At 41.9% G+C, this 22,497-nt stretch overlaps 1 protein-coding gene across 27 annotated transcripts in view; it reads right to left on the bottom strand.

Annotated features, from left to right (window-relative positions):
* Positions 1-22,165, bottom strand: part of plekha7b (pleckstrin homology domain containing A7b) — a 72,054-nt gene extending 49,889 nt beyond the window's left edge. For 14 of the 27 annotated variants that reach the window (XM_085759974.1, XM_085760139.1, XM_085760150.1 and 11 more), the window contains exons 1-3: positions 22,069-22,165; positions 21,847-21,923; positions 21,631-21,688 (exon numbers count right to left, since the gene is read on the bottom strand). In XM_085759974.1, the coding sequence (XP_085616100.1) occupies positions 21,631-21,688; positions 21,847-21,923; positions 22,069-22,151 (218 nt within the window). In that variant the 5' untranslated portion in view covers positions 22,152-22,165. Of the gene's footprint in view, positions 1-7,191; positions 7,844-21,630; positions 21,689-21,846; positions 21,924-22,068 lie in introns of those variants that run through there. The other 13 variants (XM_085760053.1, XM_085760095.1, XM_085760169.1 and 10 more) reach the window with 3 other exon arrangements.
* Between the last annotated feature and the right edge of the window lie 332 nt (positions 22,166-22,497).

The raw sequence follows: 22,497 nt of genomic DNA, 5'->3' as shown, positions 1-22,497 counted from the left end.
GAGGTCTGGGTCCAAGCAAACGATTCCAGGTCAGGTGCTGATGATGAAGGAGCTGGAGGACGACTCTGACTCTCAAGTGGAAAAAACGCACGCTAAGGGAATCTGAGGAAAATGAAGCAGGAAATTCCACCTTCAACATGAGGCTCATCACATCATGATGTGAGGGTCTAAGGGCAAAAGATGTTGTTATGATGTTGTATAAAGAGACAAACTGTAAAAATTGGCTATACAAATAAACTTGCCTTGCTTTGCTCCAACTCATTCTGCAACGGCACCTACAGTAATCAACTCCATGTAATTATGTTCCATCTCAACCCAACATTATTTCCCTGTCTTGTCTTTCCCACACTGACACAGCTCTTCTATTACTGGCATAATGGTATGACAAAGCAGGCAGAAAGGCAGTAAGCATCGTTCCACAGCATCTTCATTGTCGAATATTTCCTGAATGTAATTGGGATATGCAATATGATGCTGCAATCTTCTTCAGTCAGCCGTTCAGATGAGCTGATGCACAGTCTTTATTTGCCAGTCTAACGAGGTGAGACTTGTCTGAGCCGGCTACAGACCTTAACGATCACACCTATCCGACAAAACGAACCTTTTTCAGTCCTACTAGTTCTACTCTACTAATTAAAATATTAAGTATCACGACTGCACATTTTGCCTGTGGGTAAAGAAAAAACAAACTAGAGCTTCTGCTTTGAGTGTCAGCAGCTAAACATGGAGTCCCACCCACAGCGCGAAGCCAAACCGAGCTAAATGCTTAGCTGTGCAATGTAGGACAGACGGGGATGTTAAGTGCAGGAGGATGTTAAAAGCTGCCATCTGTAAATAAATGAAGCAAAACCACCAAGAGACTTTGTTCTAATAACAGAGAACAACAGCATCTTAAAGCATGTGAAATACCGCCGCATAATCTCCAATGGGAAAAATCAAACCATTATCTAAAAACAAGTCAGTTCAGATTTTAATAAAACATACCAGATACACTTGGTTGCTGGTATGTTCCGCAATTCTGGGAATGAAACTTTTAGTGCATCCCCAAGAACGAGACTTAGGTAGTATTTTATTTGAATTTGACCGACTCACCCTTGAATCCCCTCAGGAAGCTCCACCCATGTGTAGGAGGCTTAACTAGCAAAAAAAATAAAAAATCACTGCACTGTCAGCGGAATAAAAATTAAGAGTGCTTAAGAGCCTCAGGTTCTGAAAAATAACAAAGACAAAAGAATGAGACACTATAATATAAAAAAAGATGCCAGGTCCCCTTCTCCCTCCACTCAAACTCATTGTCCTTATCCACAAGCTCCAATCTGGGTAATTTAAAAACCAAAAACACGGCGGTGCATAATAGCAGCAGTGAGTCATTCTGAACCCAGTCCGTCCAGGCAGAAAGATTTATTTTCTCCCAGGTCAGATACATCCTGTGCACACACACACACACACACCCATATTTCCATCTCATTTCAACCAAAACACAGAGCATCACAGCACTGAAGAGAAATGCAGCACTATATCACACCATGACTGCCTGTTAACTGGAGCTCAAACCAACAGAGAAAGATTTTGTTGGGCTCTCGCGTTTGTCATTAGATGAAGGTAAACTGGGACACCCCAATTTGGTTGATATGAATCTTAACTTTTGGTGCAATTAATGTCCAGAGCGACGTCAGACATATTTCATATCTTATTCTACATACCGTATGTAAGTAACCTTGAGGAGAGCAATTAAGAGCAAAAGTTAAAAGTCTAGCTCCATCGACCTTGTCAAATTTACGAGAGAAGAATGGAGCGGAGAGGAGAGGAGATGAGGCCGGAGAGAATTCTGGGAAAACACGCTCTATATCATACTTCCACTTCACTGCATTTGTCATTGATAGTCATTCAAAGTATACGCCATCAGACCTGCCACAGCATCCTCTCTATGATAAAAAAAAACCGATGCTGCTGTTGTAATGGAGTTGATGCATAACTGCACAGCCTCTTATAGCTATATAGCGTCCTAAAAGCCAACAAATGTCAAGCACTGGAGTGGTTCTGCAGCACAGATTGCAGTCAGAGATGACAGCCCCAGAATAAAACCAATCACTCAGAAGTAAGAATGTGGAGGTAAACTTACAGTCAGCTGTTTTTTTTTTTTTCTTTTTCTGATCGACGAAGACCATAATGTTCCTGTAGTCGCTCGCTGTGAGGGCAGAACAGCAGCCCAAGACAAGGACATTGACTTCACCAAAGGTCTGAGCATTGTGCAGCAGAATATGGCTTGTATCTGTGAGTCAGCAGCACTGCTCACTGGACTCGGCATGACAAACAGGTACAACTGTATCAAAACAAAGATGGCCTACCTGCAGCTTAGCAACGCAAGTCCCATGCAGCAACATTTAGACTCGACTAACTGAACATTTGTCTGTCTTCAAGCTCCACAGAGGTGCCGGCTCCCTGAGGTTTTACAGCACCAAATGAACTGATCTGCAGCACGACTGATTCTACTAAAGTAACACAATCTGTCACACCACATACACACACACACACATTACCCCTGTGCAGAAATTGCATATGTTTGCAGTCAGATTATCTGTTTGATCTCTGATCCCCATAATCCTGCGACATCAAAAATAAATCAAACATGAGGACAAAATCTAATTGTATCAGTCAATCATGGGAAAAATAGGCAGGGAATCTTTGAGATAATCTTAAATACAGCATGTTTGAGCAAGAAATTATATGATCAGATCAGATTAAACAGCAATAATCTCACAGTTCACCTTTTGCTCATTCTGACACAAAAATCCAAATTAAAAACGTCTAAAAATACTTGACTTAAATATTTCTGTTCTGGTACTAAGCTTTACTGAATGATGCTTTAATGGGTCTGGTGTCCACCTAATGAAATTATGAATGGTGGACAGGAAGGTGGTTAGCTACCGAGCTAACTAGCTGGGTGATTAGTTGGGTGAGAAGCTATTCGGCTCTTGTGAAAACAGATATGCAAGAGCTGGATTTCAGGGGGGAATTATGAGCAGTAAGACAAACACAGCTGTTTTCATTCATCTCTTCTTTAAATGTCAAGGAACTTTATTATCTATTGAATTACTTTACTAATAAATAGGAGTCATCAATCCCCCAGCATGAAACCAGGGCAAGACACAGTGAGTCTTCATGCCGTCATCCGCTTTACCGTATGCTCTTCGTAATGCGGAGGAACAAAAACAGGTGTAGTTGGATTTCCTTGTATCCATACGGATTACATTATCTGAACCAGGGTAATCCATGTTTTCCAAATCCATTTCATGAAAGCCATGTCACTTGCCAGTACTTTTGTCCAAAAGCGCAGGAGCAGATCAACAGTGACTGGATCCTCTAACAATCGGATTCAGACTAAATCCCTTACACAATCACGTCAAAGGCATTATTATGTCATCCCACCACTAAATACACTATTCCTAACCCAAATCCTTGTCCAGCAAACACACACACACACACAAAAACCCCACAAAGCTTTGTCTCAACATTGGGTAGCTTTTGTCAGCAAGATGACAAGACTGTATCAAATTATCTAACTTCTGAAAAATGCACTGCAAGGAATGCTAGGAGACAAGTCTCCTGGTCGGACCGTTGATTACATTACATCGTTTTGGATTCGGTACAGTGGTGAATGATAAACTCATCAAATTTAAGCAAAAAAAATACAGAAGCCACTGAATGAGACAAATTTGATTAGTCTGGTAAATTCTGCTGCAGAGAATCTCTGTCCTGAGGGTGTCTGAGCTTGTGCAGCGCAGTAAACGTGACTGCAGCAGCTCAGTGTTTGCTTCAGTGTTAACAGCAGGAGAAAACAAAGACATTTCTGACTGATCATTTACACTGGCAAACATCTTTTCCTACACTCATAATCCATTCTTTGCAGAACATGTAGACTGTGTGTGTGTGTGTGTGTGTGTGTTCTCTGTTCTCGGCTGTGTTCAGACTGGCTCCAGGCTTGGCGGGACCTCTCTCCTGCAGTTCTCATTACAGAATCAGAGCAGACACACAGTATACACAGCAAAAAAAAGCAGCCACCAAACACACTCCCACTGGGTACTGGTTACACCATGGTGATGCACAGGGTTAAGACAGTACAGCTACTCTACAACTGTATCTGTCAGTGGAAATAAACAGCACACACAGAGGCCTTGGTGTCCACAGAGAGACACATCCACGAGGATACAAATTGATTTTTATCTGGATTACAACAGCAGTCAGCAGGGCCAGCTGTGTTAATACGAATATCCATAACCGACTGACTGCATGAGTGATAGTAATAGTAATAGTAAGTAATGAAATCAAATTGTTTCCACGTGACTGAGGGATAATCTTGCAGCCCTGATTGGCCAGCCAAGTCAGGTTTCCTCATTGGTTGGTGCTCTGTAAAAAATACTGTTTGGCATGAGCAAAACAGTGTTGCCAACTGAGCGCCTTTCAATAAAGCTACAACGTTTTTAACAAACTGTATCTTCTTCCTGTAAAAGACAGTCGTCAGCCCTGCTCTGTGAGTGCAAGGTCAGGCCTCCCCTCTGCAGACCCACCTCTCCATGCTGACCACATGGCAGCTGATGTGACTGACATGAATGTCAATTCATACTCGTTCCATTCTCATTGGACAATAGAAACAGACAAACATGTCATGCATTTATAGACTAGTGTGTATGTCCACATTGTATAGGAGAAGCAAAAAGCTAAAAAGGCTGAAACTGGCTGACATTACAGGCAGAATGCAAATAACCAACAACATAATGCAGCCATATAGCAGGTTGTGACCTCATCTCGTTTTCAGTGTCCTTGTCTTGTTATATTATGCGGTTTAACAACAGTGTAGATGGCTTCACGTCTGTTCTGCGTAAATCTGCTGTACACAAAGCGATCAGTTGCCTCTTTTATAGCCCCCTCCCTCTTAACTGTCTATTCATCCTCTGGTATTCCCTACTTAGAATACAAAAGCGCCATTTTTCAGTCCAGTAGTGAAATAAACATGTGATGCCTCATCACCTGATTGCATGATTAGATATCAAAAATCGGTTATTTTAACATAAAACATGGAGTTGCAAAAATTTGAAAAACTAATCTAATTGTTTAGTTGAAGCCCACTCCCATCTGCCTCTCTCTTGGTTACTAAAGTACACAGGCTATCACATTATCATTATATGGAGGAAATTAAACAGATGGATTAAATAAATTAGGTGAGGTTCCACTTGGCTGACGGAGGGTAACTGAATTTAGAGGCTATTTTTAGCCCTCTGTATCCTGCGTGTGGGGAGAGCTTGTAGAGACTTAGCAGGCTTATTAAGTCCGGCACCAGTGGAGGAAGGTAGGCCACATCTGGTGCATAGCTCTAAAACTATAAACTCGCCAACAAGATGGAGATTTTTACCAGAACAGTCCCCTCCCTGGAATTTCTATCCCACTCATAGAGGCTGATCTAAATCAAAACCTAGGGAATTTAAAAGGTCACGGTCTTAATACACAGAGAATGTACTCCCCTTTTCAAATACCTCAACCCTCTGTTAGGTATCATTATTATGGCTATTCTTAGAAGTATTAAGTCTCCCTGGAAATGTGCAGAATTTCTGTAGTTAAGGAGAGGTCACCTCCTAACTCTTCTCTCTCTCTATCCACTCCTCTATTCATGGGTATTCTGTCTCCTGCACCAAATTTCATCGTATTATTTCTCAGGCTGAGGTGCTCCAGCCTTTCAAAGCCACAAACAACAGAGATATGACCTCTACATCTGCACACACTGTGGCTTTTGGCCACATTTTCACCCAAAGGCTGAGGCATGAAAGGAAGAAGGATGAGCTGGATTGTGTGTGACTGGACTCTACTCAACATTACTGGAACTGACTAGGTGAAGTAAATCAAATCAGATGTTATCCAACACCCCGAGTACAAGCTAAAACCACATTACATAATCCATTTAAAACAGACCACCACACATGAGGCGGCTCATTGATGTTGGTTTAAGATCAGCTATGTTCTGCATGTAGCTGTTTATCCTGCAATGAAAATACTGTGATATTGATTCAATCAGTCGGCCTGCGATGTCATCCGCTGTTATCTGATGTTCATAGGTGAAACTTTGCGGTCTGGTGTTTACAGCCCTCAGAGCACAGCAGGGGGGCTGACTGCTGAGGGAGCACATGTAGGAATGATAAATAGGCTAAGTAACCTTATCGTAGCGGCTGACATCAAGACCCGAACCGCATGATAATGAGCTTGATATCATTTGCATGGATCTGTGAACGGTTTGATCTGTGGTACGGTTTCCATGTCACAACAACCCAATTTAAACTGACAGAGTTAACCGAGGAACGGCTATAAAAAAAACTGGAGATTACCAGTTGATAGAGCTGAAACTTTGTCGACAGTTGTGCTGGTAAATACAATGTACAGCAGGTTGTGTTCTGCACACTTTAATGCTCATATTAGATGCTGACATAACATTTTTAGAGATGCATGGTAGCGATGCTTGCTCATATAAACAATATACATTTCCTGCAAAACGAAAATAATCTACCAGTGGATGAAAAAGTGCATTAGTATCCCATGAGACATCGTATGATAAGTGGATATCTATCTGGGTCTGTGTGTGTGGGATGGGCCCTGTTTGAGGTTGAGAAGCAAACCCATGTAAACACTTACATTCCTTAGGGAAATGCATCTCACCGAGAGGTAGGTGTGTGGGGGGGGGGCACTGCATCAAAGCTCCTTTACAGTCTAACCTATGGAGACATCGCACATTAACCATGTATATCATAGCCTGAGAGATCATGGCTCTGCTGACATCAACAAAGCGGTCAGTGACCTGTGAACATGAGGCACTGCGGTGAGCATCTCGCTCTCCTGCTCCCTCGTTCCTCTAAAGGCTGCTCCATTAGTATACTGTGTATTGACATTCACACTCCCCGAAGACAAGCCCAAGGTTTTGTGAAAAGCAAAAACAGCCATCCGTCTTCTCTGCCACTAAAAAACAGATAAGAGCCGCTGTTCAGCATGCATGTAAATTCTCCTGCCGGCAACATATACTTAACAGCATGCAAGCCGAAGCACTCTGTCTCCTGCAGCTGCTGGAGAGCTCTAGCAGACACACCTCCTGAGTAGCTACGTAGCATTACAATCGCACATACGTGTTGGGAGAGGGGCTCGGATACACACCTGTGAGCCGCCCGATACACTGGCTGCCTCTTGTAAGGGACGTGTAAGGCTGACTGTCGTGGTTGGCCCAACATGTTAGCCGCAGGTCTGTGATTTGCTGTGCTCTGCTCTGCTCTTCTCAGTGGTGCCTGCATGTGTGTTTGTGTGTGAGTGTGTGTGTGTGGATGAGTGTGTGTATGCGTGCGTACTCCTCTCAGCTGGGAGTGCTGCTGCTGCTGCTGCTGCTGCTGCTGCTGCTGCTGACGTCCTCCGCTCAGCATCGTAGCGTCGATTCATTCAAAACATCCTCTTTCCCGCCTCTCTTGTGCCGGGCTGCTGAGGTGGAGCTAAAAAATGCATGCAGTCACTGAACTGTCCCCTCTGCATGAGCATTAGCCTTGTAGTGGGTATTATTAAAACCAGCCAACCAAACCAATACAGCATGTAAGAGGCCCCCAAAGCAGGAAGTGAGACCACAGTTACAAAGCATTAACCATATTCCATATAATCATATTCTCTTCTCTCACACTCCCTCTCCTCTGTTGTGGTCCTCTCTTCCTCTCCTCAACTCTCCTGTGCTCTCCTGTAATGTATGCATTCCTCAGCACTGCTCTGTCGTCAGCGCACTACCCTGAACTGGACGCCCTCTCTCCTTCATTCCCTCTGCAGTCATGCAGTCAGGCAGTCCACAGCCAACAAGGGGAGGAAGGATGGAAGGAGGGAAGGGACAGAAGGAAGGAGAATTACAGGAGTGACTAATTGTAAAAATGAATGACAAGGGAGTGATGGAGAAAAAGGGAGAGAGCACTGCAGATGTAATGAAAGATAATTGTATTAAGTACTGTATATATTACAGTATATGCTGAGTTTCTGTATGTAAGACTATTTTGGCAGTTAGTATGCAAGTTATTTTCATTTGGTACCATTATTATGTTAAAGGGATAGTTCAACATTTTCGCAAATTGGCCCATTGCCATAATCCCTATAGTTTTAGCAGTAGGTTTGTTACCTTTATTTGTCGATGCAAGCTATTTTTAGAACGATGCGGAGCAGAACTGTGAGCTGCTCAGAGCTACGCTACGGAGGCTAATGGGATTTCTTGTTTTCCCTCATCAAACTCATCAAATACACAATCCAACAACTCCAAAACGCTCTGGTGGACAAGTTGTGACCTGCACATTCACCACGCTATGAGATAATAACGGGACGTTACGAGACAGAGTTGTTTTCGAGGTAAATGCAGACACTGCTTGCCGAAAAACTGTCCCCGACGGGAACGCACATCAGCAGTTTTGCATGAATTTACCTCTAAAACAACTCTCTCATAACGTTCTGTTATTATCTCATAGCGTGGTGAATGTACAGGTCACAACTTGTCCACCAGAGCGTTTTGGAGTTGTTGGATTGTGTATTTGATGAGTTTGATGAGGGAAACCAAGAAATCCCATTAGCCTCCGTAGCGTAGCTCTGAGCAGCTCACGGCTCTGCTCCGCCGTTCTAAAAACAGCTTGCACCGACAAATAAAGGTAACGAACCTACTCCTAAAACTATAGGGATTATGGCAATGGACCAATTTGCCAAAAATGTTGAGCTATCCCTTCAAGCACAGGTGATCCCTCCCCACGTTTCCACTGCACATTGCATTGTGGGACATGAGTGACCAACAATATCACCACAACTAAGGCATTTAGTAATTTTAGGCTGCAACATACAATGAGATCAGATGAAAGGGAGCTGGGGAGCCATCAGATGACATGAGAAATGGAAGTGCAGACTGGGCTGCGACCCAACAGCTGCGGAGACTGATGACTCTGCCATGCCACAAATGTCTCCTATCAGCCAATAAAGGGAGTGGGGGTCCGGGTGAAAAATGTTTTCTGTGGCAGCGAAGGATTCAGGAAGTCAGCTCACACATTAAACTGACAGCGTTGTCTGCACACACGTGTACACACACACACACACACAAACATGCAGGTTATGCATCCAGCTGCTGTTGCCCTCCCTCATCCCCTGAGTTTCATCCTCTGCTGCTCTTTGTCATCCATCTCCACTCTCCTTCACATCTCATTAGCATACCCCAGGAGTTGAGGGCGCTCACACCGCAAGTAAAGACCTCTTCAGTGCCGTGGAGATGACGCCTGGCTGACAAATCTCTGGCCCTAACCACCAACAACGACGATCTGAATTGTCCATTAGCCCTCTATTACAGTAATTAATTTCAGTGCATGGAAAATCTACAACATGCACGCCATTCAAATATGGAACAACCCTTCACTGGTGAAGAGCTGCATATAATAATTCATTTTCTGCTTTGTGCAAATAAGGGTTCATAAGAATCAAATATTTATAAGGACTGAATGTACATTTACTCAAATACTTCACAAGTTTAAGATTGTACCTCTGCTTCAATCTTGGTTATTTGAAATTCATCACAATTCAGAGGGAAATATTTTACTTTGATTCTCCAACACAACGAACAACTAGTACTCCAAGCTAAAACAATAGCATGAGTGTCAATAAACTCAATGACAACCACTCGGTCTCAGTTTACATGCTGCAAAGCCGAGAACACAAATCCTTATTTACAGAAGTACTTAGGTAAAGTATGAAAACAAACCACAAAGTAATAAACTATTTGAATCCAAACAGAGTCTTTCATATTTTTGCAAAGGAGAAACTGATCAGACTAGCCTCCACTTGTAAAACAGGTCTAGATGTCCTGCAAGACAATGATATGTGGCATTGGTCTGTCTCAATATGAATCTATAATAGATTTGCCCCCCTCTTCTTTCTCCGATCAGCATATCCCCATAGAGTCCCCTCAATCATACAAGTAGCTACTTACCAGTGAGTGACCAGATGTGAGAAACAGTCTCAAATGTCCAAATCTGTCCTCATGCTGGGGGACGACCAATAAAGAGCGTCCCGTTCTGTTCTCTTAATGTACATTAACTGAGCCTGTTTGAACTGTGTGCACTGGGCTAGGTGGGTGTGCTGGAAACAGAAAGGGCACAAAGAGCAGTGTCAAATAGAAGTATAACTGCTGTTTCAGCCCTCTCTCTCTACTCTGGATCACTCAGTGATACTGCAGGCACTCACAGTACATAACTCTACTTAGCTTCTCCGGGGAAGAATAAAATGATAACACTCCATTCTTCTCCCCCTGCGTGGAGAATAAAGACAAAGGAAAGAATAAGGGGCCCGACTTGCAAAGAAAGTGATGCTATTCGTCTTTCTCATGACCACGGATGAACAGTGGTCACTTCACTGTGTTACTGAGTCCCTGTAAAAGCGCTGACAATGGTCTCTGACGGCAACCAGAGCCATCCGGCCCCCCCCCCCACACACACACACACACACCCCCTCAAGTCTCTTCTTTATCAGATCACATCCCAGTCAGCTATAGGGAGAGACGGATGGAGGACGGAGGACAGACTATAGCTGAGTGGCAAGCTCAGGCTGCTGCAGTGCCGGTTCAATAATCCACAGACAGACAAATAGATAAGAGCAAGTGGGCTGGATGAGGGTGGTTCAGGTCGATACGTACGATGGACGGCCAGGTCAACATTCATACCTCACTCTCCTGCCTACGTCCACTGTTGTCACCCTGGATGTGTGAAAGTGAAATAGCAAATGACACTATAATAACGCCAAATCAATCCCATAGTCAACTAGAAACCCATCAAACCAGAAAAAGCGGCTTTGCAAATGCACCACAGCTGTCAATTTGATCAACTCAGAGGGACAGGACATATTATGAAGTAAGCGTCCAATACAGAAAGTCGATCACTCTGGCATACTGTAGTCTCATTGATGATGTTTAACTTCAACTATGAGTATGTTCTTTTCCATATGTTTGGTAATAGGTACAAGCCTGCAAAACGAGATGCACAAAAGTGTCTCAATGCATTATTACATATATTGATTAAAGAAAATTAAAACACACAAATGTGAAAGTGTATCAAATTGTCGAAAAGACAAAGACTCAACAGCAGTATCTAGTGGCTACATACGGGCTTAACAGCAAATATACTGTACATCCACACATCCCACTAAGTCACAATGAGTCAGTGATAGATAAGAGTCTACATCACCACCACCATGAGACTAATCGTTACATCTTTGCTGCACAGTCCAAGCTTATTCTCACTAAGTAACTTCGGGTTAAGGTGAAGACTGATCACAGCGATTTCTAAATTATCAAAAAAGAAAAAGTCGAATCAATCAGATCATGAATAAGAAATTAGCCTTGCATCTCTGCACTAAAGCAAATTAAATTGGACTGGTTTGCAAGAACTCACACAGTCGTGCAGTCGATGTGTTCAATAAATGCTGCAGTGAGTGAAATTGCCCTAACCACCACATATGGTCCAGGCAGCAGCGGCGGCCAACTAATACCAAGACTCTACTGTTTCATTTATCTTTTTCACACTCAATATTCCATTAATGAAAACAATGATATTCAGCCACATAATCCACAATGAGAAACATTTTTCAGAGCTCATGCACTCAATCTGCTACTGAACATGAGCTTATTGAAGTTATTGAGATGTCAGACAATATACCTTAAGGAATATATAGACATAAAGCATGGTTATTACTATAAACCTTGCCATCAGTCAATACATGTAAGATTAAGAAGACAAATCTGTGCAGAGCTTCAGAGCCGTACAGATTTACACTTTCAAATTGTGTTTTAGTGGCAAGAACATTTTTGTCAATGAGGACATGGCACCATTTCCTGTTCTCACTAGACCGCACAGAGGAAAAATAAAGGTTGGAGGTCACTTGTTGTCTTTGATTTCCTGCTTTAATCTGATTTCTCACAATAGCCATTTCTTGTGTGCATGTAAGTGTATTCACTGTTAGTGCCTAGCGACTGTAGTGACCAATACATTGGATAACATCATAGCAGAGATTATTTTTGTCCATTTGGATCAGTGGAACATCAGTGACACATTAGAAGTTATTAGCTGACAGATGTGGAAAAACATCAGCAGCACACATGTTTCTGGTTAGCCTCACGAATACACTTTGACCTGAAACATGTTAACACACACACAAATAGAGCTGAGAGGACCACAGAGATTTGTGTTTTTCTCTGTGGGTTAATCACTGAGTGACAGCTTAGCTTTCACATTAAACATAGTCATTTAATCCTTTAATAATATTTAATTTACTTAATTAAATCACAGTAGGTTGCATTAATTAAATTACATTAATCAAATAAAATGTGCTCATTAGAGAACATTTAATTTTAATTTGAGTAAATTGAAAATAAGATGAAATTAAAAGATTAAATTGCATCAAATTAATTACATTAAATTAAATTAGATTTAATGAACACGTACATATGTGACTTATTCTATTCTACAGTGAAGACTTTGAAAGACTTAGATGAGTCTCCTCTCTCCCTTCTTCTCTCTTGCTTTAGTTATTCTTTGGCCTCCTTTAACGGTAATGATACATATAATGAAGTAGTTTACACCGAGTCTTTCCTCCATTGGATTGGAAGCACTCCTCTGCTTCCCTATAGTTCCTGAGCAGCCAGGAAACCAGAGAGGCCCAGTAGACTGCAGCACAATACTCTGCTGACAGGTGATAGAAGAACTATAACATCAGAGAGACCGACAGTCTTCAGTGACATTTGCGATTATAGGTCTGGCACTGCTGTTGCAGTCCGGCCAAAAATAAAAGTGTATTTTATGAAATCTTGACTTATGCCAGAGTCACAGCGACCTTGACCTTTGACCACAAAATTTCAAATATTTAATCCTTGAGTCCAAGCGAACAATTGCGCCAGAGAAAATGTTCTCCATGTGCTCTTGATATATCACATTCACAAGAACAGGACGGACTTTAGGTTAAAGTGACCTTTGACTTTTGACTATGAAAACATAATCAGTTCATCCGTGAATCCAAGTGAAGAATTACACTAAATTTAAAGAAATTTCCCTCAATGATTCCTGAGATATTGAATTCGCGAGGATGGGTAGAACAGAGAGACAGATGCACGTTAAAAGTTTATAAGTGCGAGTTCTAGCAGTTTCATACCTTAACTTTTACCAGATTGACATACCTTCACAAAAACTTTTATGTTATACATCTAAATGCAAATATTCTTTGCTTGCAGAAACACAACACAACACTCTCCTTTATTTGATTTTCCGCTGGCGATGTGAGTTTCTCACGTTTAAATCACCTTCATATTGCTCATCACTTTCCCTCCAAAGTACTGGAATGTGTTGGATGAAATAACAACGAGCGCTACGTGAAAAAGGGGTTAGGACTCTGATATTCTCTCTCTGCAAAGACTTTCTCCTTTTCTATACCATCAATCTTCCTGCTTGCAGCTGCTAACTAATAATTTCTTCTCTCACCCGTCTGGTGAGATGAGAACAGTGTGGGACCTGCTTCTCTCTGCAGTGGCTCCAGTCACACTGAGGCTCTGACAGAATGCGGCAGAAAGAACTGTCATCTGAATTCAGACAGAGGGAGGGTATACAAACTCTCTTTCCTCCAGAGAGAGCCAGTGGAACTCGCTCAGGTGCAAAGCTTCCACCTTTCACAACATGAAAAGAGTGATAAATGACAAAGGAAGCAACATAAACATTTTCTGTACGAGACATCAAGATTTTTGTCACTCGTTTGTTTCGTGCTGCTTCCTTTTACATTACCATATCAGATTACAGCTACCCTGATCATATTACCATTAAGTGACCTTAACCTTACAACACATTTCACTGTGTAATATCATTAAACCAGTGTTACCTTGTCTCATTATGCCTCTCCTCCATCTCCAAACTGGAGGGCTGCAGCTCAGCAGCCGGCTCTGTTTCATTCTCGGCCGAGTCAGTCCCCTGTTCAAGGGGCAGGCAGCTGCAATAGCAGGTCCCCATCCCAGCTTCAGCTTGGGCATCTCCCCCTGCTCTGTTTCTGCTCTGACTCCTGCTCCAGCTCTGACTGGGCAACCTGCTGAAGTTGTCTGGACAGTGAGTGAGTCATTCTAGATAATGCATATCACACAGAGCACACCTCAGGCCCGCAAGCTGATAATGTATTCATTCATTGCAGGTTCCTGGGATAATATTATAAGTCCAAACAAGGCTTGATGGAAAGCTTCCTCTCTGTTCCCGCAGCACAAACGTGTCCACTGTACCACACTCTCAATCTCCTCTTTGTCTTCGTTGTCTTTATTCAGTCAAGTTTAAATGCTAACTCTATTTGTAGGCCCCGACAGTACAATACAGTATGTGTTGTCTAACTGACACAAGCCTGGTAATGATAAGTCACTGTGGACATGATATTGACAACACAGCATATAAAACGCTCTAGCCTTGAAAGAATTAGGTTGCCTCAAAAGCAAAAGAAGATAGATCGCAGCTGGACACAACTTAAACGCGATATAATGACGACAAATGGTCAAAATAAATCACCTATACAGGACAGAGAGGATTCACTTCCTCACCAGTCCAGCAGCCCATTTGCAATTGCTTAGCCATAAATCCTATTATCAATTTCTGCATCACTGCGTTTGCCGTTTACAGTGATGTTAGCATGTTAGGATCTTCGCAGGATTAATGATTCAAGCTTCAAGGCAAAGTTGTGTCATCATGCATTCCTGTTATATGGAAATTAAGTGTTCATAATGTTCCAGGTAGTTTGTGTGTGAGAGAGGAGGAGAAGAAATCGAGGTGCTCTCCTTACTCCACTCCATCCAACTTTCTTCAGTGAAAAAAAAAAGGAAAATCAAGAAAATATTTTGGGTGTTATTTTTTTACGATGGTGCAAAGACTAGAAAAAGAGCACTTGCTATTCTCTTGACCTTGAAAAGCAGTTTGTCTTTTCAGTCTGTATTTTTTATTCCCTGCACAGCATACGTGGTGCAGTGGTGGAAAGAGATGCACAATGAGCTGGGACTTCAATTAAAATGAAGCAGCACAAGCTGAGGCACTGGTATTTTGTCAAAAGAACACAACTGTATTGATGCTAAGAGTGTTCGCATGTTTTCAGCTGACAATTTGCTAGTTTCATCAGCAAGTACAAATGAAATGCATGATAACGATGTCTAGTCTACACCACAGAATAATGTAGATAAGAATAATCCCTTTGAGTACAATCTACAACCAGCAGGCACTTCTAAACATAAAAGGAGGAAGTCTGTCTAACTTAACAAAGCACTTCCCGCAGCATGGTAAAGGAGTGTAGTGTTTCTTATTCTTGTCATAGTAATAAAAGCCCCAAATCAAACTTCTTGTCTTTTTGCAAAGATACGGCAAAAGTAATCCGATCCACCCAGATTATGTCCGTCAAGAATGACATAACAATTTCAGAGTATCTATTTTCAGCTGAAGGTCATTGTCTCAACAAACAGCTTGGGGGGAATCTAAAAAAAAGACAGAGAGTGAGTGAGCTGTGTTTACCCACACGCTTGCTGCAGTCTGCAGAACTGATACATATTTGAGCTAATACCATGTCCAGGCACTATACTGATATAAAATCATGGGAAACTACAGTACTGGGGGAACTCATGGTTGTAAAACTCCACCAACCTGAACAGCTGCAGTAAATAAGATCATAATCTCACCGTCATCACTTCCAGGGTTAAATAATGGCCAGAGGTGTTTTTGCAGAACATTATGATGATGTGACATTGAAGTTGACCTTTGACCAATACATCAAATATATAAAATGTCATCACTTCATTTTATCTAACTAGACATTTGTATTTAATTGTGTCATTATCAGCGCATGAAATTGAGAGTTACAACCAAAAGCGTGTGTTTTATGAGGACACAGTGGCCGTGACCTTGGATTAATTTTAACCAGTTCATTCTTGACGTGAGTGAATGTTTGTGAATGTTTTATATTCATATTCACAAGATACGAGTTTGCATTGACCTTGACCTTTGACCTTTCCCTGCTAAATTCTGATCAGCTAATCTTCAAGTCCAGGTTATGCCAAATTAAAAGGGACTTTTGACCATTGACCACCAAAATCCAATCAATTAATCTTTAAATTCAAGTGGACGTTGACGCTAATTTTGACAAGATGACTACACATATAAAAAAGAAAAAAGCAATACACAGAAAAATGTAATCTTAATGAGGCTTGGCAGCCAATTTGACTGCTAACATGCTTATGCTCATCATGCACTTTTCAGGCATCTCTGTGGTAAACAGAAACCTGTCAGAAAATAATAAATCACCATATCAATGACGGAAGCAGAGTGCAGGCATAATTTACAGGCAAATAGCAGATTCACTAAATACAAGTTCCCGATACAAGGTAATAATAATTTATCTTAGTAGACCCTGCTGTGGTGCCTTTGATGGCCTGATGTCAATGCCTCTGCTTTATGGTGCAGTAGAGTACAACTTAAAGTTACTGTGCAATTCAGAGGTACATAAACTAGTAAATCCACAGTGAAGCTTCCTGAGTCCACAAATATGGTGCAGTACTCTGTGGGGCAGTTCAACAAGCACAGCTGCTTCTGGCAAACAAGAAAACTGAAGGGCAACTGCAACACACTCTGCCATAAGCAGGAGGAACAACACATTACACATATACTGGGAAAGTGTATGAAAGAGTGAAACTACTGAGGGTGAGGGCAGCCCTGCAACACCTGCACTGTATAAATATGTAATTAATATTTGCTCACTGGAGCAGACATACAGTACAGGAGGAAAGCTGTTGGTGCTCTGGGATCCTATTAAGTAAAACATCTGTGACAGGGAGCTCCAACTGGATGGACCTAATGACGTACCGGTTTCATCCACACCTTCTTGTCTGTACCATCAAAGCACCGTATATACACAATCACTGTCTCAGAAAGCACAACAGATTTATAGATATCAGTATCTTTGATGGTATCCACAGAGGGCTTGTCTACTTAAATAGACTCAGTGAGGAGTGAAGTGAAGCTCCACCTCATTGGTTTTAATTGATGTTTTCAGGCTTGTTCGTTACTTCCTATGGCCCTCGACAAAGATTGCCAAGCAACATCCATTTATATACAAATCGAACAGCGGTCAGTCTCTTTCTAAACATTAACATTCACTGGAATTTTTGTCAGTGAATTAAGTTGATAAGGATGACGTTTAAGGTCACATTTTCAGTCTGAATCTCAACACTGAAACCCTTCTGAGTGATGAGTTTCCACTAAACCCCGTGTTTCTTTGTAATCTGAGCTGTCTTCTTGTCTGAGTCCAAAGGAGGACAGGTTGGGAAAACACTTGGGAAGTGTTGTCAGTCAAGCAAAACTCATATATCTTTAATCCACTGAGTTATTTCACACAGAGTAGCTCTGCAGAAAGAAAAGCCCATGCCCTGCATCACAGCAGGGGGACGTTTTCAAACATGCATAAAACTTCTCACATTAAAATATTTCATGTAAAACAATCAATCATTTGGGAGAGCAAAGGTCTTTTGCGGACGACAGGGTTAAGTTTTAGCCCTTTCTTTCTTTTTTGGCAATGGTGTTTTGAACTGTGCACAGAGGTGTGGGTTTGCTGTGTTTGCAGAAAAAGGGAAGCTTCATTAAGTCAGTCTTAAGATAAGGGCCTGTAGGGATACTAAACTTCTTTTTTATCTATTAAAATGCCCCCGCTTCAAAACTCCCAAAACATCTCATGGCTAATTAACTCACACTGTCCTGATCAAAAACAGTCAGCTAGTTACAAAACGCAAGCACAACCTGAACCATAACAAGCAGCAGGAGAATGGGAGGATGAACATTCCTTAAAAAAAATCGGAGATAACAATAAAAGAGCAGTGAGGTTATCGTGTGTCATGAGTGAATGAGGTTGACAGAAACTCAGTGTGCCATTTCTGTGTGAAGCCCATGTGGGTTTTATTGTGGATGTCCAACATTTCTTCCTGGACTGTCCCATGGTATTGTGAGCCCATTCAACAATGTGGACTGTGTCCTCAACAGGACACCATTGTACCTCAGTGGGGTCATTTTTTCCCTCAGGGAGCTATAGAATTGCACATTCCCTATGTTCAGTGAGTGGCTGTGATGTGACAGAGTAAACCTCACTCAACCCTGGTTTCCTGCTTTTACCTGAGAATTACTTAACACAGCCTCTTATGATAATATGGGATTGATTGAACATTAATTATGTCATTTACAGTAAATAATATTCATATTCTCCTTTGTCTTTTGTTTACAGACTGTTAATATTATATTTATTACCCACACTGACTATAACTTGAAAAGTATTAAGATTATTTTAGATGTGTTGCATTAGATTTTGTATGTTAAACACATCTCATCACTACAAATGTTGATTTATAGCCTTTTTTTTTTACATTCATCCGTTCGATGTGTTAACCTCAACACACAGTCCTGCTTCGCCTGCTGCAGCATATTATCTTCAGGGATTGAAATGGGATGATTTTGGAAGATGATTTTCAAATTGGGTCACTTCCTTGAAGATTTGCCAGAAGTATGACAGCCACCCAGTAATACTCCATCTCAATCTCCTGCCACAAACCATGGTCATTAGTTTTAATAGTGATCTCCTCCTATTTCCAAAGCTCAGTCTATTGATTTGAGTGTACGGTGAAAAGTATCATGACTTAACTACAGCTGATTAAACAAAGCTACGTATATTATTCATCATTTATAGATCCTTACTTCATATGAGCTAAAAACAAACAAACAAACTTACACTTAGTATTTTCACAACACTGAGTATAACATCAGCTTCCATTAATCAGATAGTGGAGATCTGCAGGCTGCTGTCTGGAGCTACAGAAAGGTGTAAATAAATGTGAGTTTTGCCACACCAGCAGTGACTGAACAATCCTTTCTTTGTACTCCAACTCGGCTAAATTCCACCATCAACACACAACAAAATCTACCGACTGTTGTCACAGCAGCACAGGGTGGACTTCTGTCCAGCTTGGGTTTGTTGCTATGTGATTCTTGGACAGCAGCTCAGAGCACCGGTTCATAATCAAAGACCCAACTTGCTTTGTGCTAAAAAAAAAAATCTGATTGTCTGTTGTTTAAATCAGAGTTATGTGAGTCTGAGATTAAATCTGTACCAAACAGAAAGGAAATGATTTGAAGAACTATGAGAGCAATTTTAAAGCGTTGAGTTGTGGCCAAATGTAAATTAAAAACTAACATTTGTTATGATTTTAATGGTCTGAAATGAGGCCACAGTGCAAGCTGTCTTGTCCGTTTGCAATTTTTCTAATGTCATTTTAAGAAATAATCCCATTGAGCTGGAGCCACTTTCACTATCTTCGGTGTGTGAGCTTTGCCAGCCAACATTAATAACTACAGTAAAGCATATCTTGCACCAAAGCTGTTAAGATATTCCTATTCCTGGAGAGTTGGCTGTTTCCAACCTTTAATCTGCCAAACCAAGTCTTGTTTTAAGACCAAAGCAGTAATAAATTAACCTGACCCTTGTTGCCACTCCAACAACTTGAGTGCTAGTGTTAAAAGTCAGGTATGCGTGAGGTAAATATAGAAATCTGGCTTCAGCTATGTGTGCAATTACTCAAACAACCAGAGACAAATGTGCGCACAATGAAAGAGTGACAGCAACTTATCACAAAAGAATGATGCCTCACAAACTAAACAAAAGATCAAACAGCTGTTGAATCAATTGATAATTTCAACATTTATACCTGTGTTGGCTGATTAGACACCATGATATCAATGTAATAGTCATTTTCCAAGATAGAATTGAAGACAATACCAACTACTACTCATAATAATCATCATTTTTACCAACTGTTGCAATGAAAAACACTGATTTGACCTTATTTCCCACACCAAAAAGAGTGTGGAAAGATGTCATCTGTGCTCAGGACAAGTCTGATGAAACACGATAACAGTCCTGGGTTGTCCGTGTCCACTGTTTGACTCCAAGATATTAACCGTGAAAAACAAAGACACGAGGAGGGAGCAGGAGAAAAACAGGATCTTTCCACTGAGCCAACTGGACAGCAAGTAGGCGACTGATTTAACTGCCCTGACATTTAGGCAACCATATATCACACAACTTCACTGTTGCATTGTTCTAGGCCCTTACAGAGAAAAAGTGAGTTAACGAGGGGAACACAAAGACTACCTTTATTCTCCGTGCTGTATAAGTGTCAGCAACAACAAATTGTTTAGTTGAAAACCATTTTATTTGGTTTATCAAAGCCGACAACTTTGGATGCCAGACTGTCTTTCAAAGCGGCTGTGGATGGACATCCAATTGTTGGATTCAGGTCAACCTCATTTGTAATTAGTGATTAACTTTAATTAAAGCTGCGGTTACACCTATTTCTGAGGAGGCACTGTTAAATGAGATGTCTGTATTGTTAATTTAGTGAGGTCTGCTGGGCGAACACCTCTTATTAGTAATGAATCTGATCAACCGCAGAGCGAGTGCAGCTATGGGGGGATATAAAACGTCTCCATACAGACCCTCTGTCTGGAACAAATGGGGCAAACTAAAAGGGCCACGACACGGCTGAAACTTTAAACAAGCTATTTGTGGGAGGAGTCACTGCAATTCACAATGATCCAGCTCCAATGAAGAATTTATGTCTCCACTTTGTTTTACAGTAAGCTTTCTATTTGTCATTGTTAGCCTGATTCTCTGGATGCCCTGCTTTCTCTCTCACACAGTAACCATCTGATGTAAACTGACAGCGGCAGACCAGACTGCACACAGAGGTCCATGCTACTGTATGAAACACTGCAGATATACCAATGCAAATGTGGTGCACACAAGCCAGCGTGGTGTTTTTTTTTTTAATGTGCGTGGTGGTGCTTTGCTCTGATTTCTATAATAAGATTATAATTATGAGAAGGAAGGATGTGAAAATATGCCAAAAAATTTAAATAATAAAAAACTTTGCAGTCTGACTTTGTGATTTCTTGTCCTTCCTGTTTCAATAATGCAATCATGCCATACATCTATGTCACCACATGGTCACACCCCTCTCCTGCAACCTCTCTCTCTCTCTCTGCCACACACACCACCCCACACACACACACACACACACACACACACACACCAAGCCTGTGCACCTATCTAATGGAGAGAGTAGAGGTCCTGCATGGTGGATGTGAGGAGAATTTTAATAGCCTCACTCTCTCTCCTGTCCTGCTAGGCACTGCGACTTTCCATTCACAATGCAGGCAGAGATAATTGGTTTCACCTATCAGATGGGACCCCTGTGTGTTCATCCATATGTCGGTGTCATTACCTCCAGCTTACATACATATTTTATATGAAATGGTGTGTTTATGGTGCAGCCTTTAACGCACAAATCTTAGTTTGAAGCGCCAGAGCTACCAGGCTGCACACACACAGTGACAGGAAGGAAACCAAAGGAGTTTTAGAAGAAGAATAAGAAGAAAAGCTATTTACAATTTAATAAGCAGACTGCATCTTATTAGCACGTGTCAAACAACACAACAATGCTCATGAGCCACTTACTTGATGAAGTAGCTGGCTCCCTCGTCCGTGAAGCCTTCTTCCCATCCTCTTGGCAAGTCTATACAACACGGACACAAAAACACACTGAGCGACCCGCCACAGACACAACAAAACACACTGCAGCAAACAACTAACACAAAAGACAACAGAACAAAAAACAAAACACACACATGCACCACACACAAATCTGAGCATTTATTTAGTCGCGTAGCCTACCTGACCGGATCATGTGCCCGGAGTTAACCGGCTCACCAGTGCGAGGATGTAGCCAAGTGGTGCTATGAGTTTTATCACTGCAAGAAGACAAGAAAAAGACAGACACCTGTTACTGAGGCATTATAAAACAACACAAACCCCGTCCGCAACGCGCCAACATTACAGTGACTCGTCAAGAAGACTGAACCGAACCGTCGACAAGCTGGAAAAAGCTCCACTCACTTAATGAAGAAGACCCGGCCATCTCTGCAAACTCCGTACGACCAGTGATCAGGTAGGGTGTCCCGTCCGAGAGGTGCCGCCATGATCTCTCGTCTCTGCCTCGACCGGCCACCCCCTCCCTCTCCCTCTCCCTCTCCCTCTCCCTCCTCTCTCCCTCTCTCCCTCCTCTCTCCAGTCCGCAGACTTTTTTTTTTTCTTCCAGGGAGCCCAGATAATGCCACCGCTAGGGCTGCAGAGTTTTTAAAGGGGAAGAAAACCCCTCCGAGCCCTCCGAGGCTCCTTGCCTAGCTGAGGAAACCGAGCTAACCTGTTCCCACGGGCGGCTGCATGGTAAGGTGATTAAAACCTACCCTGTTGGACCCCCAGAGAGATGATGAAGCCCACTGCGGAGGAAAAAAAGTAAAGGTGTAGCCTATAAAGCCCCCCCTG

Source organism: Trachurus japonicus, chromosome 3 (genome assembly GCF_045865225.1).
Source record: "Trachurus japonicus isolate A0001 chromosome 3, Traja_1.0".
In the NCBI taxonomy this organism is placed as follows: domain Eukaryota; kingdom Metazoa; phylum Chordata; class Actinopteri; order Carangiformes; family Carangidae; genus Trachurus; species Trachurus japonicus.
Note: the sequence above shows the minus strand (reverse complement) of the source record. Positions and strands in the feature narration are given on the sequence as shown.